The sequence below is a fragment of the Perna viridis genome, chromosome 4 (assembly GCF_037379345.1).
Source record: "Perna viridis isolate PV_CMFRI_1.1 ecotype Kerala chromosome 4, ASM3737934v1, whole genome shotgun sequence".
In the NCBI taxonomy this organism is placed as follows: domain Eukaryota; kingdom Metazoa; phylum Mollusca; class Bivalvia; order Mytilida; family Mytilidae; genus Perna; species Perna viridis.
In genome coordinates this window covers 3,507,444-3,522,100 of record NC_142448.1, presented here as the reverse complement: position 1 = coordinate 3,522,100, position 14,657 = coordinate 3,507,444, and the positions used below count along the sequence as shown (strand labels likewise).

The 14,657-nt window shown below is 32.5% G+C and overlaps 1 protein-coding gene across 1 annotated transcript in view; it reads right to left on the bottom strand.

Moving 5' to 3' along the window:
- Nucleotides 1–12,997: 12,997 nt before the first annotated feature.
- LOC148618475 (uncharacterized) overlaps nucleotides 12,998–14,657 on the bottom strand; it is a 65,792-nt gene continuing 64,132 nt past the window's right edge. Inside the window, exon 25 of the mRNA XM_088577452.1 lies at nucleotides 12,998–14,496. Coding sequence (XP_088433578.1) covers nucleotides 13,106–14,496 — 1,391 coding nt within the window. The 3' untranslated portion in view covers nucleotides 12,998–13,105. The remainder of the gene's footprint in view (nucleotides 14,497–14,657) is intronic.

Here is a 14,657-nt window from a genome sequence, read left to right as displayed (position 1 = left end):
ACTGTTTGAACATGATGAACGAAGTAGCTTACTGAGCTGTTGTTATACTGGACCCGGATATATACAAGGTAGCCTTTCCCAGCAGCAACGTCGGTTTTACGGACTAACAGCGTACTTGTACCGTTAACATACCCTGTAAATGTTTCACATTCACTCGCTTGTAACATTTCATTTTCAAGCCAATATAAATAATTTATCTCTTGTTCTTTCATCAGGGACCAATCATAACTATCTACCTTAAGGAATTTATCAAACAGATCTGCTAGGAGGTCAACTAGACATAGTCCATCTTCATCAATAGCCCAAAGGAAGAATTGATCGATTCCAATTATATGTATCGCATCCTCTCCTGCCTTGATTTGGTAAAGAAGCATTTTGAGATTTTTAAGAGCAGCATTTAATAACCTAATAGAATCAGATGATTGATTGGCTTCCTCCATCCAATCGTTTAACGTGTTAAAAAATGTTTCGTTTGCTACTTCCGGGAGCCCTGTTAATGTTCTAAATTCATACAACGTATTCAAACTTTTGGAACTTTCAGATAATGCTTCTAAGAAAATGTCTGTATCTTCAAAAATGTCATCTGAATCAAACACAATATCCATAAATTCAAGGAACTCATTTTTTATAAGCCTTTCATCTCGAGGTAATGGCTCAACATCAACATTTTTCTTTTTCAAATCGTCCTCATCAAATTCAAACATATACTTCACGTCATATAGATAGGTAAATGGTCTTGTAACAATTCTTTCACCTATGCTTCCATCATCAGGTATATCATACTGTTCTATTGTGCTAACCGTCATGTTGTCAGCTTTAATACACAATTTATTAAACGACTTAATCTGTAGGATTCTGTTATAAAATTCAGTACCGTAAAAAAATGCCACAGTGTCTTCCACGTAAGATAAATACTTGGTTTCATACCACTTTGTGGTCTCATCGACGTTGTCTTTATAAATCATTTCATACTCTAGGTTAAATTGTAGGAGCTTATAAATATTAAGAGTCTTAAAATTGAAGCACTTCCATTGAAAGTCAAGTCCTGAAGGATCTCCGGGACCGTTTAATAAACTGAAAGAAACTGAACGTGCGTCTAAATTTAAGTATCCTTGCCCAACAGTCCTTCCCGATCCACCATCTATAAAGGCATGAGGAGGTGGTTGTTCGATTCTAATGTACATGGACTCATCCATCCAATGAGGCATCGTTTTATCGGGGTACCCAATTTTAGCATAAAGACGGTACAATCCGATACCAAACTCTCCTGGATGGAAACCGAATTTGATTTTGTACTGGGGCAGTGCAACAACTACCTTTTCAATTCCTGTGACCTCGTCGACTTTGTATAATTTCCAGAATTGGTGAGTAACGGTTGTTGTATTACACAGATTTTTTGTCAATAAGTATAAATCGACTTGCGCAGAAGTATATATTACCATTGCAGATTCATTGCGGAGGAACTTAGCGTTAAACACATCTTCCGTAAGACAAGGTGGAACTCCTTATAATTAGAAATTATCAAATAAGAAAATTAGTAAACTATTGGAAACTTGTAAAACATTCCTTTAATTTTTTTTCAAGTTAAAAAAATGATTGATAGAGAGATTTGTATGCTGATATTAAAATTGTTGTGGCTCGAATTCTGTACATGAATGGCGGCATCAGATGTTTAATTTTTTTTCTCAAGGAAAGTTGCATCATAAATCTTTACACTGAAAGTGCCAACAAGAACTCAACGTATTATATGCAAGAGTCTTCAAAATACCGCTCAATAGTTATTCCTTATTTTATGATTTTTTTTCAATGAAATTGGAAGTACTTTTTTCATGTGTTAATGCAGTTTTTCCTTCTTTTTTTTTGTTGTGTCAAATTTTTAAAATTTCAAAACTGTATCATTGTTAAATGCTCACTTCTACAGTTGCCGATATAAAAGTTATCACCAACACAAGTGTGACCACCACATGCAGGTGCTGGGTTATTACATTCCCTGTACCGTATCTTAGTACCCGTTCCATATTCCATTTTTGTATTAATACTGCACGCCTTCCAAGCTCCCCATTGTCCCCACTGTCCTTCCACTGGACCTTTAAGATACGTATTAGAACCATCAAAAACTCGAGAATAGTTACTTAGTAATATGATCGGAACAAACATTACATGCAAGACATGTTGTAAATCACAAAATCTCCCTATTGAGGACACCTTTCAATCGATTTTTTCCAAGAACTTATTGAAATTTTTGACAAAACACATAGAAATCCTAAATATATTAATTAGAATTTTTCGAGGTGAAATCAGGTGATTATCTTTACAGCTTTGGCCAGATAGACGTTTGAAAATCTGTTTGTTCCAAAAAACAAGATAAGCGAAAAAATATGAATTTAATTAATAATCAAAAGTCTTTCCATTTGTATTTCTTGAAAATACTAAAGTATTTTGTACTTATTTGATTAGAAATCAATATACCACATAATTTCTTTAATTCACTTCTTCCAAATTCAGAACAGTCTTTGCCGCCGTTGCACGGTGTAGGGTTATGACATGTGCGTCTTCTAGTTGTTTTATCGCTACATCTCCCGCTACAGCTAGCCCACTCTCCCCAGGACCCATATCCACCGTCAATTACCCCTACAAACATTTAAAAACTGTTTTGTATATTAATAAATTAACAATCCGAAATTCATACTGAAAATGAAAGATTCTGTGTCATGAATGGTAATATATTAATTAAAATGCGCTATACAAAAACAGTTTTAATAATGCGTTAATATACTGCTGCGAATAAGAATTGCTTTCGTAAGTTACATAAAAATTTCTTGGCCGTTTTTAATATTCAATTTTCAAAAGAAACAACCAAATTTGATTTTTCATAGGTAGCTCTTTAGGTGGAGAATTGAAATTCGGAAACACAATAGAACATATTACAAAATCAATACAAAAAAACCGAGATACAAATAAAAAAAAATCAGAAAAAAAATATTAAAGACTGATCTTTTTGTTATGGCAGATGATAAATAGCTCACGTCATACTAGGCCATCCCATATTCAGGCCAGATCATTTTCATGTATTTTACTTGGCCGAGTAAACATTAAGGTAGGCTAATTATTTTAGAGCTTTCGGGGAAAATCAATGAATGACAAAAATAGAACGTACGAAATAAATATTGCCTTCACTTGAGCAGCTGCAAAGGCGCTATTTATATTAAATAAGTTGATAATTGAAAATATAAGTCCGAGTCATATCGTTTAGTCTCTCTTACATATTTATTTGAAATTAAGTAACTTAAGTGAACACACTCAAAATAATTAACATATTTACACAAATCAAGTCCAATTTTGAGACTAAACATTCTAACAAGTTTGAAGGAAATTAGTATAAACCAAAACGGGGATCCATTCAGGCGACAAGTCTCAATCCTAATTTTATGAACTAATCATTCCCCCCTTTGGCCCAATCTACTGATTTATCTGAAATGGAAGGTAAGATCAAGTTTGTCTGATAATCTTCTGACAACACTTTCAAGTTAAAAAATTAAGATTCGTATAACAAATGTAAATATCAAGGTATAAACAGAAAGTTGGAAACTACTACAATGGTCCTGACTTGTTTAAGGCATTACTGATTAAAATGGTGAATTAAACAATGTTATAGTCCTCTAAACCCCCCGCTTCCATTTTTTACGAACTGATCATATTAGGTCAATGAGCAATCAAGGAATCAAAAGAATGTTATCAAGGGACAAAGACCAGACATGGAAAACAGACATACACAACAAAGAAAATAAAATTACCAAAATTATACATGCAAAGTAAAAAAAGTAAACGAGCAACTCGGACTCCACTATAAAGTTGAAGTTGGACCAGACGCTTCGGTAAGGTAAGCGTTCTCCGGGGTAGACGAAAGAGGACAGAGAAATTATTACACGTTTTGCTAATCAGTTTTCATGCCGCTGATGGATTTTTCGTAACGATCCACGAGTACATGATGACGACCATAAAACTTCGTCACTTATGACTTCAATTTATAACTTCCTTAGTTTAACCGTTATCGAAAACGAATCTCTGCGTAATATCCTTTCTAAAAGTCCCAAGTACCGTGAACCACGCTCCATTAATTGGAATTATAACTTTAAAGTTCTTATGGATGCCGTCGAGGACATTCAAGAAAATGGATAAAACGAGAACAAGAAGTTATTGATTCTCTGTCAGAGTGGTTAAAGGCCGTGAGGTCTTTAATTTTGAAACGAATGAAAGTTTTAAGTAGGTCAATGAGTGCCAAGGCTACATCAGTTTTCAAAGACCCCGATGTAGCAAAAACATTGTCTACTATACATGACAAATATGTTGTCGTACCAGCAGACAAGGCCCAAAACAACATTGTTTTTGTCTCTAAACGTTTTATATCCAATGTTTATTATCAGAGGTAGACGTAGAAAGTAATAGCACTGATAAGACCTACACTGCTACCACACAGTCTCCAAAGAAGAGATTGTGGAAAACCATAAATCTATGCTATCCTCTTTTGGTCTCTCTACCATGGACGTTGATTGTGGTTTACCGTCTATGTACTGGATTCCTAAACTTCACAAGAATCCATACATACAACGTTTCATAGCTGGATCTGCAAAATGTACCACCAAACCTCTTTCAAAACATTTAACTTCTATACTCACAACTGTCAAAGAGCGTCTACAGTCCTACCACAACTCTTGTTACTCCCGTAGTGGTATTAATTCAATGTGGATCCTGAAAAATTCGAAAGATCTTTTGGAGACAATCAGTTCAAGACTATTATCTGAATATAATAGCATTAAAACCTATGATTTTTCAACACTGTATACTTCTATTCCCCATACTCAGTCAAAATCCCGACTTAAAAGCATTATACATCGTTGTTTTTCCAAAAAAAATGGTACACCTAGATACAAATATATAGTTCTTGGTAGAGATTCCTCATACTTTGTAAGAAATAATTCCAAATCATCTTCCAAATATACAGAGGAAGATGTTTACAAAATGCTGAAAATTTTAATTGACAACATATTTGTCCAGTGTGGTGGACGTGTTTTTCAACAAACGGTCGGCATTCCAATGGGAACAAATTGTGCTCCTTTACTAGCTGACCTATTCCTTCACTCTTATGAGGCTGACTTTATAGCTGATCTGATCAGAAAGAAAGAATATCGTTTGGCTAGATCCTTCAATCTCAGTTTCCGCTATATAGATGATGTATTATCTTTAAACAATCCTAATTTCCGGGATTTGATACATCGCATCTACCCAAAAGAACTTGAGATAAAGGATACTACAGACACTGTGAAGTCAGCCTCATATCTTGACCTACACTTAGAAATCGATGGTAAAGGAAAACTATTGACCAAACTTTACGACAAACGTGATGACTTTTCATTCAGAATTGTCAACTTTCCTTTCATCTGTGGCAACAACCCTTCGGCTCCTACGTATAGAGTGTTTATATCACAACTCATACGTTATGCCAGAGCTTGCCGAAACTACGCAGACTTTTTGTATCGCGCTAGAATTCTAACAAATAGGCTTCTGGAACAGGGTATGTTACTACAAGATTGAAGTCATCACTACAGAAGTTTTATGGTCGTTATCATGAACTCGTGGATCATTATGGTGTATCCATCAGCACCATGAAAACTTATTTATTCAAAGGGTCATAGTTTGCCTTTCCTCGTTTGTCTACCCCGGATTTGATTTTTTATGAGCAACTCGGCGGGTGTTTCTAGAAAGCAGAGGACGCTTACCCTACAGGTGCACCTGGTCCATGCTCCCAGTTTTTAGTGGAGTCCGAGTTGCTCATTTACTTTTGTTACTTTGTATGTATGATTTTAGTTACTTTATGTTCTTTGTTGTGTATGTCTGTTTTCCATGACTGGTTTTTGTCCCTGGATTACATTCTTTTGATTACCGCAATAACCTTGGTTCCCTTGATTACTCTTAGTTCTGATTTCAATTTATTTGCAATATTACCCTGTTCGAGAAGCCTAATTGTAAAAAGTCTAGCGTTTTACAAAAAGTCATAAAGGCATAAAGTATGAGTTGTGATATGAAAACTCCATACACAGGTGCTGAAGGATTGTTTCCACTTGATGAAAGGAAAGTTGACAATTCGGAATAAAAAGTCATTGCGTTTTCGTATTGTTTGGTCATCTTTTCCCATCAATCTCAGTAGTTCAAGATATGAACCTGACTTCACAGTGTCTGTAGTATCCTATCTCAAGTTATAAAACGCGTCCATGATACTGGAAAAATATGTTTTCGATAAAAAAAATTCCAGTATTTTGAAAATCGGTATATTTGGAAGATGATTTGAAATTATTTTTACCAAGTATGAGCAATCTCAACCAAGAACTACATATTTATATCTAGGTGCACCTTCTTTTTTGGAGCAGCAACGATATATTATTTTTTGGGTAGTATAAGACTAATCAAGGAAACCAATGTTATAGCGGTAATCAAAAGAATGTCATCCAGGGACAAAGACCAGACACAGAAAACAGACATACACAACAAAGAACATAAAGTAACTAAATTCATACATACAAAGTAGCAAAAGCATAATGACCTCGCTTCTTGACCACGTCCTGATGTTTTATCTCTATACTAATTCATACACCATAAAAATGTTTATAGATAAAATGAAAGACCTAGTAAATCAAACCTCGATTCAATAAATCGGTGTTCCTTCTGAAAATTTAAATTATGGACTCGTTTTCATAACTTATTTCAGAATGTAGAAACTACTTGTACCTTATTTAAATTAGACCTCCCAATTGTTTCATACAGTCACTTCATGTAGGATTTACCACAATTCCATTCTATTTTCTATTCTTATGACCTTTTTAATCAATTAATCAGATTTTAATCTTTCATGATTATAAAAGAGTTATTAAAAAGAAACGATTCTTTATTTTGTGCTTGCAAGTTTGTTTGTTTGTTTTTGTTTTTTTTTGTTTTTTGTTTTTTGTTTTTTTGTTTTTTTTTAATTTGGGGGGGGGGGTAAAAGCTATTTGTAATCGAAAGTGGTTTCTCGTTTTTTATTGATTCTTTCTAAATATATATATATATATATATATATATTATATTATAATATTAAAATTATAACAATGTACAACGTTCGGATGGATAGTTAGGGGTGGTTTGACTATTAATATAATACTTACTAGTAGTAAGTTTACACCATGCAGTTTGGTCCTGCCGACTGCCGTCTTCATATATAACATGTCTATCGTGTAAGCCGATGCAGTTTTGATCTAAGGAATTTTTGTTTAGGTAACAACTACCCCATTCGGACCACTTCGCCTCATATGAACAGACCAGGACAACCAAATGACCTGAATTTTACATGATTAAAGTTATTGTTTTAATAAGTCTCTTTCATTGTAATGATTGTCTTTTGTATGTTTTTTGTTTATATTGTTGTATGGCTGTTTATGTTTTTCAACAAATGATGGTTAATATTTAGTTTCATTGAAGATTATGGAGATATTTTTTTTGATTTTGCAGACAGACATTCAGGCTAATATAAAGTGAACAAAAAATGTCATACAAATCTGAAAAATCTACTGTAATTATCAATGTACTTTTCTTTCTTTTTTTTTTTTTTTTTTTTTTGTCTTTTAGATATTTTTTTGAATTTTAGATAGTTTCGAGATAGGTGAGATTGTTTTTTTTGCAATTGAACATTTTGGTTTTAGAAAAAAAAATGGAATACTAGTATTTTAAAATGATAATGAGAAAAGTAATAACTTTTATTTTTCATTATATAAAGTGGTTTTATTGCTACCTTAACATCGTTTTATGATTTATAAAATAAAATTGAAATTATTCAATACTTACATAAAAGAAAAGCTATAATCTGACTCATCTGTATACTTTTTACTTCTTGGATATTATGACCGAATAGTGGTCATGTACTGGAACAACACTAATAGACACATAACAGTTCTATGTTGACATAACTTTTTATCAATGTTTGTTCAAGTAAAAGCTGAACATCCGATGTTTAATAATGAACAATTTTAATGGAAATGGCCACTCCCTGTCATTATATTTAGAAAAACAACATAGTACTTTTCCAACATTAAATCAAAGCTTTGTGTAACTGCCATTTAGATTTCACTTACATTGCCTAATGTTTTAAACATTAAATGATTTATAGTCCCAACACAACGACCTTTCCTTAGTTTACTTTTCTCATTAAATATGTTCAAACACTTTGTTTTAAGCTTTCAGAATTCGAACACAATTCATTATGATATTTGTAATAAAGACATTTTCACCATTAAAAAAAAGTATTGTCCATCCTTTCAAAGCCTTTTACGATTTCACTATATTTTGAATATATATAGTGGATTCATGATATTCTATCGCTTCCATGCTCTTGTAAGACAAATGGGAAAATTTAATCTCGCCATAAGAATTTTACTTTTAATTAATTACTCGATAAAGCTTTTTATACGTAGACGTCTGTTTGCTTCCTAGAATTGCTACTTACTAAATATGCTGACGGTCAATCAGTTCCTGGAAATAATTCTTTTGAACATTTAAAGGGCAGAAAAAACTGTCAAAAACATCACTTTTCTTACATTATATTGAAAATATACGAACAAACCCCATGATGCAGAAATCAAATAATGGTCTTTCAAATAGAGAAAGAATCCTTGAAATTATAGTGTCAGATAGGTGTAGATGTGATATACATGTTTCTGATTTTTCACCTTTTTCCTGATTTTTACAAAAGTACATAAAAATGATCGAAATACAACTACTAGGTTACCGATAAAGAGAATAATAGTTTATAAGTAACTATTATACTATATATCTCAGGACAGCTATATTGTACGTTTTTTCTATAACTGACCAATTTTTCGTCCTATTCAATGTCTCAAGAAAGTTCCGATGACACTAGTATCAGATTAAAAATGACTCAAGTGTTTTAAATCGTAAATGTTGCTTGCCCATAGCTAGCGTCGGCACATCCCTCTCAAATTTCATTCTTATACTGCTTCCCAAAGATAAGAAATTCCAAGATTCCAAAATGGAAATACTTCTTATTTAATTATCTTAAAACTCCCAGATTTACCTATAGAGTATCATACTGTATTTGTTAATATAATCAGCTTTAGTAAAAATCATTAACATTGATTGTCTTTGAGGTCTTTGTAGATGAAATGTTAGAAGTGCATTTTCAGATGAACAAGGATTCACGAGGATAGTTTAATCCATATTTTAATTATGGCTTAAATAAACCTCAATTAATTATATGACGAGAGCATTTACTACATTTGTAGATAAAGAATTTATATACATTTGAGATTGAAAGACTTTTTATCTCACATGTTTACATCTAGATTTATTCATCGCTAATGTTTGCATAACATTTGATATACACCTTTTGTTTAAAAAAATGTTGTTTGTTCCTTGATTTCTGCACAAACATTTTTGCTTTTACCTAGTTCCTGGTGTAATGAAACAACCTCAAATAATATTTCATACTTCCATTATAACAATAATTGAAGATCAAGATTTTAAGTTTGCATGGCTAAACTGTCAATACCCCTGCAAATATACCAAACAAAATGTTTAACTACGTTTATATTTGAGCAATAACAATGAAAACCTGACAGATATTTTACAGATAATGGAAATTGAAATACAATTTACCATTCGATTAACTGAACCAGCTTTTATCACTTATATTACATTAAAAGCCTTAGTTTTGTTTTATCAAAAGCCTTCATTCGTTTGATAATTTAAAGCAAAAATAATCGTTAGTTGTGTTCCAGTCAAATTTTCATTTTTTGATTTTTTATTAATAAAAGCGTTGAAATTTTAGATATTCTTTAATTCTAATTTTTAAAAAATACAATACTATCAATTCAATATAAAAATTGGTAGTTTCACAGGTGAAAACACATTGAAATAGTCGCCAAACGTAGATTAACTAAACTTTGAATTTAACCTTGTACAAAATATGGAATAAAGCATAATTGTTTATAAGTATGAAAATTGAAATATACAGGTTTTTTTAAACAATTTATGTAGTTCTAGCAGAAAAGGCTCCTAAAAACATCATGTTTGTATGTAATCAAAACTACATTGTCTTTCTATATTGAAGGAGAATAGGTTTTGGCTGTTCACTTTGCATTTACTCAGCATTATACTTTATAAGAATATGTTGTACGCTGCAAAATACAAAGCTAAATTCAGTTCTCTGTGAAACTATTTAACAGGGAGCTAGGAGATATGATTATTTAATATTAGGTAGAGAAAAAAAAAGCTTATTTCTTGAGAGAATGAAGACTTACTGAGTAAGCGTCTGAGTCTGATATTAAAATATTTCATTATCTGGTTCACAGACCACAGAATTTTTGCCAAATTTAATTGAAAGGTATACAAGCAGACAACTGAAATGTGTATGGGAAAAACATGTGTACCAATCTAGGCCGATAATCGTATGAAATATCAGTATACCAACATCTCAACCCTATTATGAACATCTTTCACATTCGATTCGTAACTGTCCAATCTAATTAAAATTATACCTATCATTGGTCCTTTCAGTCACTGCATGTAAGATTTAACAATACTATGCTTTTCTTTATGCTTTGGTGACAAATTCTGATCAGCAATCAGATTTTACCTTCCATGATTTCGTAAGCGTTATTCAAAGAAAAAAAGGATTCAGAGAAAGTCATCTGAATAGACATTAGAATTAAGTGTTGTTGGATATTACATGCAGGATTGAAGTGATCAATGATATGTCTAATTCGAAGAGCGAGGATACTGTCAAATTAGTACGAGAATGCTCAGTCTATGCTGATACAATTACTCGAGAAAATTTACGGCCGATCACAATTTACTTATACGGTAAGAAGTTTCTACATGACAAATGAGACAATTCATACTGCAAGTGCTTTAGGTTCTTTTTTGTTTTGTTTTTGTTTTGTTTTGTTTTTGTTTTGTTTTTGTTCTGATAATTACGTATCCCTAGGGGATTTGGTTCACAAGCAGTCGGTATCGACTGAATACAGTCAAAGAGTAATCCTGAGAACTAAGATTCTAGCGGAAATCAAATGAATGTAATCCAAGGACAAAAACTAGCCATGGAAAACAGACAAACGCAATAAAGAACATAAAATAACTAAAATAATACATACAAAGTAATAAAAGTAAATGAACAACTCGGACTCCACTATAAACTGGGAGCATGGACCAGGTAATGAACCTTTTACATACTCGTCGACAATTGCGGTAGAAAATAACCGTACTATGTATTTAAATTGTTCATATAATGCCCAATTAAGCGGTACAAATTTGATTTATATCATAGGGATATAAACATTTAGAATTTCCTTTTGATTTAACGTCATATTGTGGCTAAGGTTTTTCTAAAAGGCATAACCTTTAACGAGTATATGTTTTGCTTTGTATATATACATATTTTTTTCAAGATCATGTGGTAAAAAATATCAGATACATCTTTAAAGCTTACATAGTTTCAAAAGTCCCAAAAATAGAAGTGATACATGTTTCATATTCATATATGTGGAACAAATCTTTTTTTCGGAGAATTTCTTGAATGTCTTAAATATGATATTACAATTGGCAAATTATTATTATGAATTTTTCTAGGTAAAATAAAATTTAATTTTTAAACCAATAGGCAGCGAATTGAAAGTGCCATTGTCATTAAAAATACATTTAAAAAGATATAATCTAAAACAACGACTTGTTTACAATTTTATACATTAAGTATGGACTTTTGTAGTGTTATTTTGTTACATATACTAGTAAGTTAATTTGGTGGGTCTATTTGGTCTTGTGACGTCATTAATGTCAATGAGTAATCAAGGGAACCAAGGTTTTAGCGGTAATTATAAGAATGTTAACCAGGGACAAAGACCACACATGGAAAACATACATACACAACAAATAACATAAAGTAACTAAAATCATACACACAAAGTAACAAAAACAAATGAGGAACTCGGACCCCACCAAAAACTGGGATCATGGACCAGGTGCACCGGTAGGGTAAGCGTTCTCTGCTTTTCTAGAAACACCCGCCGAGTTGTTCATAAAACGTCAGGTAGACGAAAGAGGAAAGGAAACTATGACACGTTGAACAAATCAGTTTTCATGGCGCAGATGGATATACCGTAGCGATCCACGAGTTTATGATGACGACCAAAAAACTTCTTTAGTGATGACTTCAATCTTGTAGCAACATAACCCTATTCCAGAAGCCTTTTTGTTAGAATTCTAGCGCGATAGAAAAATTTTGCGTAGTTTCGGCAAGCTCTAGCATAACGTATACACAAGTGCTGATGGGGTGTTACCACAGATGAAAGGAAAATTGACCATTCTGAATGAAAAGTCACCACGTTTGTCGCAAAGTTTGGTCAATAGTTTTACTTTACCATCGATTTCTAAGTGTAGGTCAAGATATGAGGGTGACCTCACAGTGTTTGTAGTATCCTATATTTGATTAACCCCTACAAAGTAAGTTTGACTGGGAATCAAGTCTTGTTTTAAAGTAGTTGCTAAGATAATATTTGAAGTATAAGAAAGTCTTTTATATATTCATAGTTTCAATGAAAAGTCATTGCATATAACACTATCATTATGTTTATATATGTTAACTCACTGTACAGTTAATAGTCTCTCAAAATTCTTAATAGAATGACACTTGTATTTTAATTATACTCATGTCTTGTATATATAATTGTATTGTATATGTTTTACAAGTGGTGAGTCTTTATCAAAGTAATGAATCTTAACTTGAACTAGAAATAATTAGAATTAAAATCATAAGGATTACTGCTTCTAACATATGACGAAGTTATTCTGGCATAACCAATTTTTGAACATTTCACCTTTGTTCATCAAAGGCTTTGCGGTTCCAATAACGAAATATGTCTACAAATTAATCTTTTAAAACAATTAGAACAAAAATACGTTATTTTATATATATTTATGCAATTTGTAATCAAAACCTCATCAAAAGACGTCGTCAAACTAGAAATAGTGATTGATAACAGTCTATCAGTTCTCCAACATGTATCAGCTATTGGTATATTCGTTTTGATTTTTGTTTCTTCTTTGTCTTTTTGTTCACATTATGGCTATTTTGTTTCTGCTCCATGGCACAGGTCACTTGCTTATTTGTATCGTGATAACTTTGCTTTTCCGGAGGAATTGATGCAATCATCCCAACCTGCTTATTAATCTCGTAATAACTTTGTTTTTCTGTTTTTGGTGAAACAATCATCGCTACCATATCTGTCCAGAGATCGGACATAAGATTAGTTATTCCATACGTTTTAGGTATTGGTTGAGCTCTTACTGTCGTTATTCCACAATTTAACGTCGCGTTCATCATTGTCATCAAAATCCAGAGTAGGAATAAAACAAAAAAGAAATAGTACATTCGTCCCAAAACCGGTTCCACAGAGAATAAGTCGTTGATACTATTCTTACCTATTACAGCATTAACAAGTGTTGTTGAAGAAATAAAAAGGTTTTTGTACGTTTCGAGGTATCGCCCAAAAATTAGATATCCAAACGAAACAAAAGCGGAATAGACGATTAAGAACATCACAAAACATCCCAACAAATCACGAATAACATGTGAAAGGACTACTCCAAGCTGATTTATTCTAGCATTATAACTCAGAACCTTCATTAAACGGAATGTTGTCAGGAAAATAACAAAAGCCAAAGAAATATTTAGCATTTCATTCCATAAGACAATGTGCGAAAAGTTAACGAACTTCTGATTGTTTTCGTGAAATTTTTCTAGGGCATCTTTAATCATTAAGCACTGGCCAATATACATGATAACGCTTAAAAAGAACAAAATGATTATAACAATATCCAATACATTCCAAATTTCCTTAAACGATTTTTTACCGTTCCGATATACATATATGCCATTATTTATAGTAAAAACAATCATACCTATCACAGTAATAACTTCACAGACAAGTATAAATATACCATAGCCTCCAATATGTTGATAAGGTCGGAAAGGTGTAACAGATGGGGTATTTATTACACCACCAGTTTCCGGAAATTCCGTTAAAAACGAAAAATATGTGAAAACATTTTCATCGACGCTGTAAAGTGTAAACTCGACAAAAACAGCTCTGGTTCTGCGATCAATCCACGTATGTTGATACAGTTCAGTTGCCATTGTCATTGATATATTGCGGTTAACGTTGAATTCAGCTACATATCCACCCCCACCGTACGTTGACTGTTGTCCCAAGACGGGTAATCCTAAGGTATCTAAAGCAGAGACAAAACTGTACGCAGATGAAGTTATATAATACACATCTTCACCTCTCACACAAGGTTTAAGTTCCCAGCCTACACAATAATTCCCGTCTTCTTCGTCGTATACATTATAGTGTCCATAACAGGTAAAGTTTCGCCAAAATTCCTCTTTACACGTCTCTGTAAATACAATTCATTTAACTGACCATTAATATTATGCGTTTCCTCAACTTTGTTTTCGTAGAACTTTTGTAAATCTGAATATTGATTGATTGTTAAGGATCCGAATTTTATAAATGCCGATCACTTTGGAAAAAGTTGTTAATAATGTAAGCGTTTAT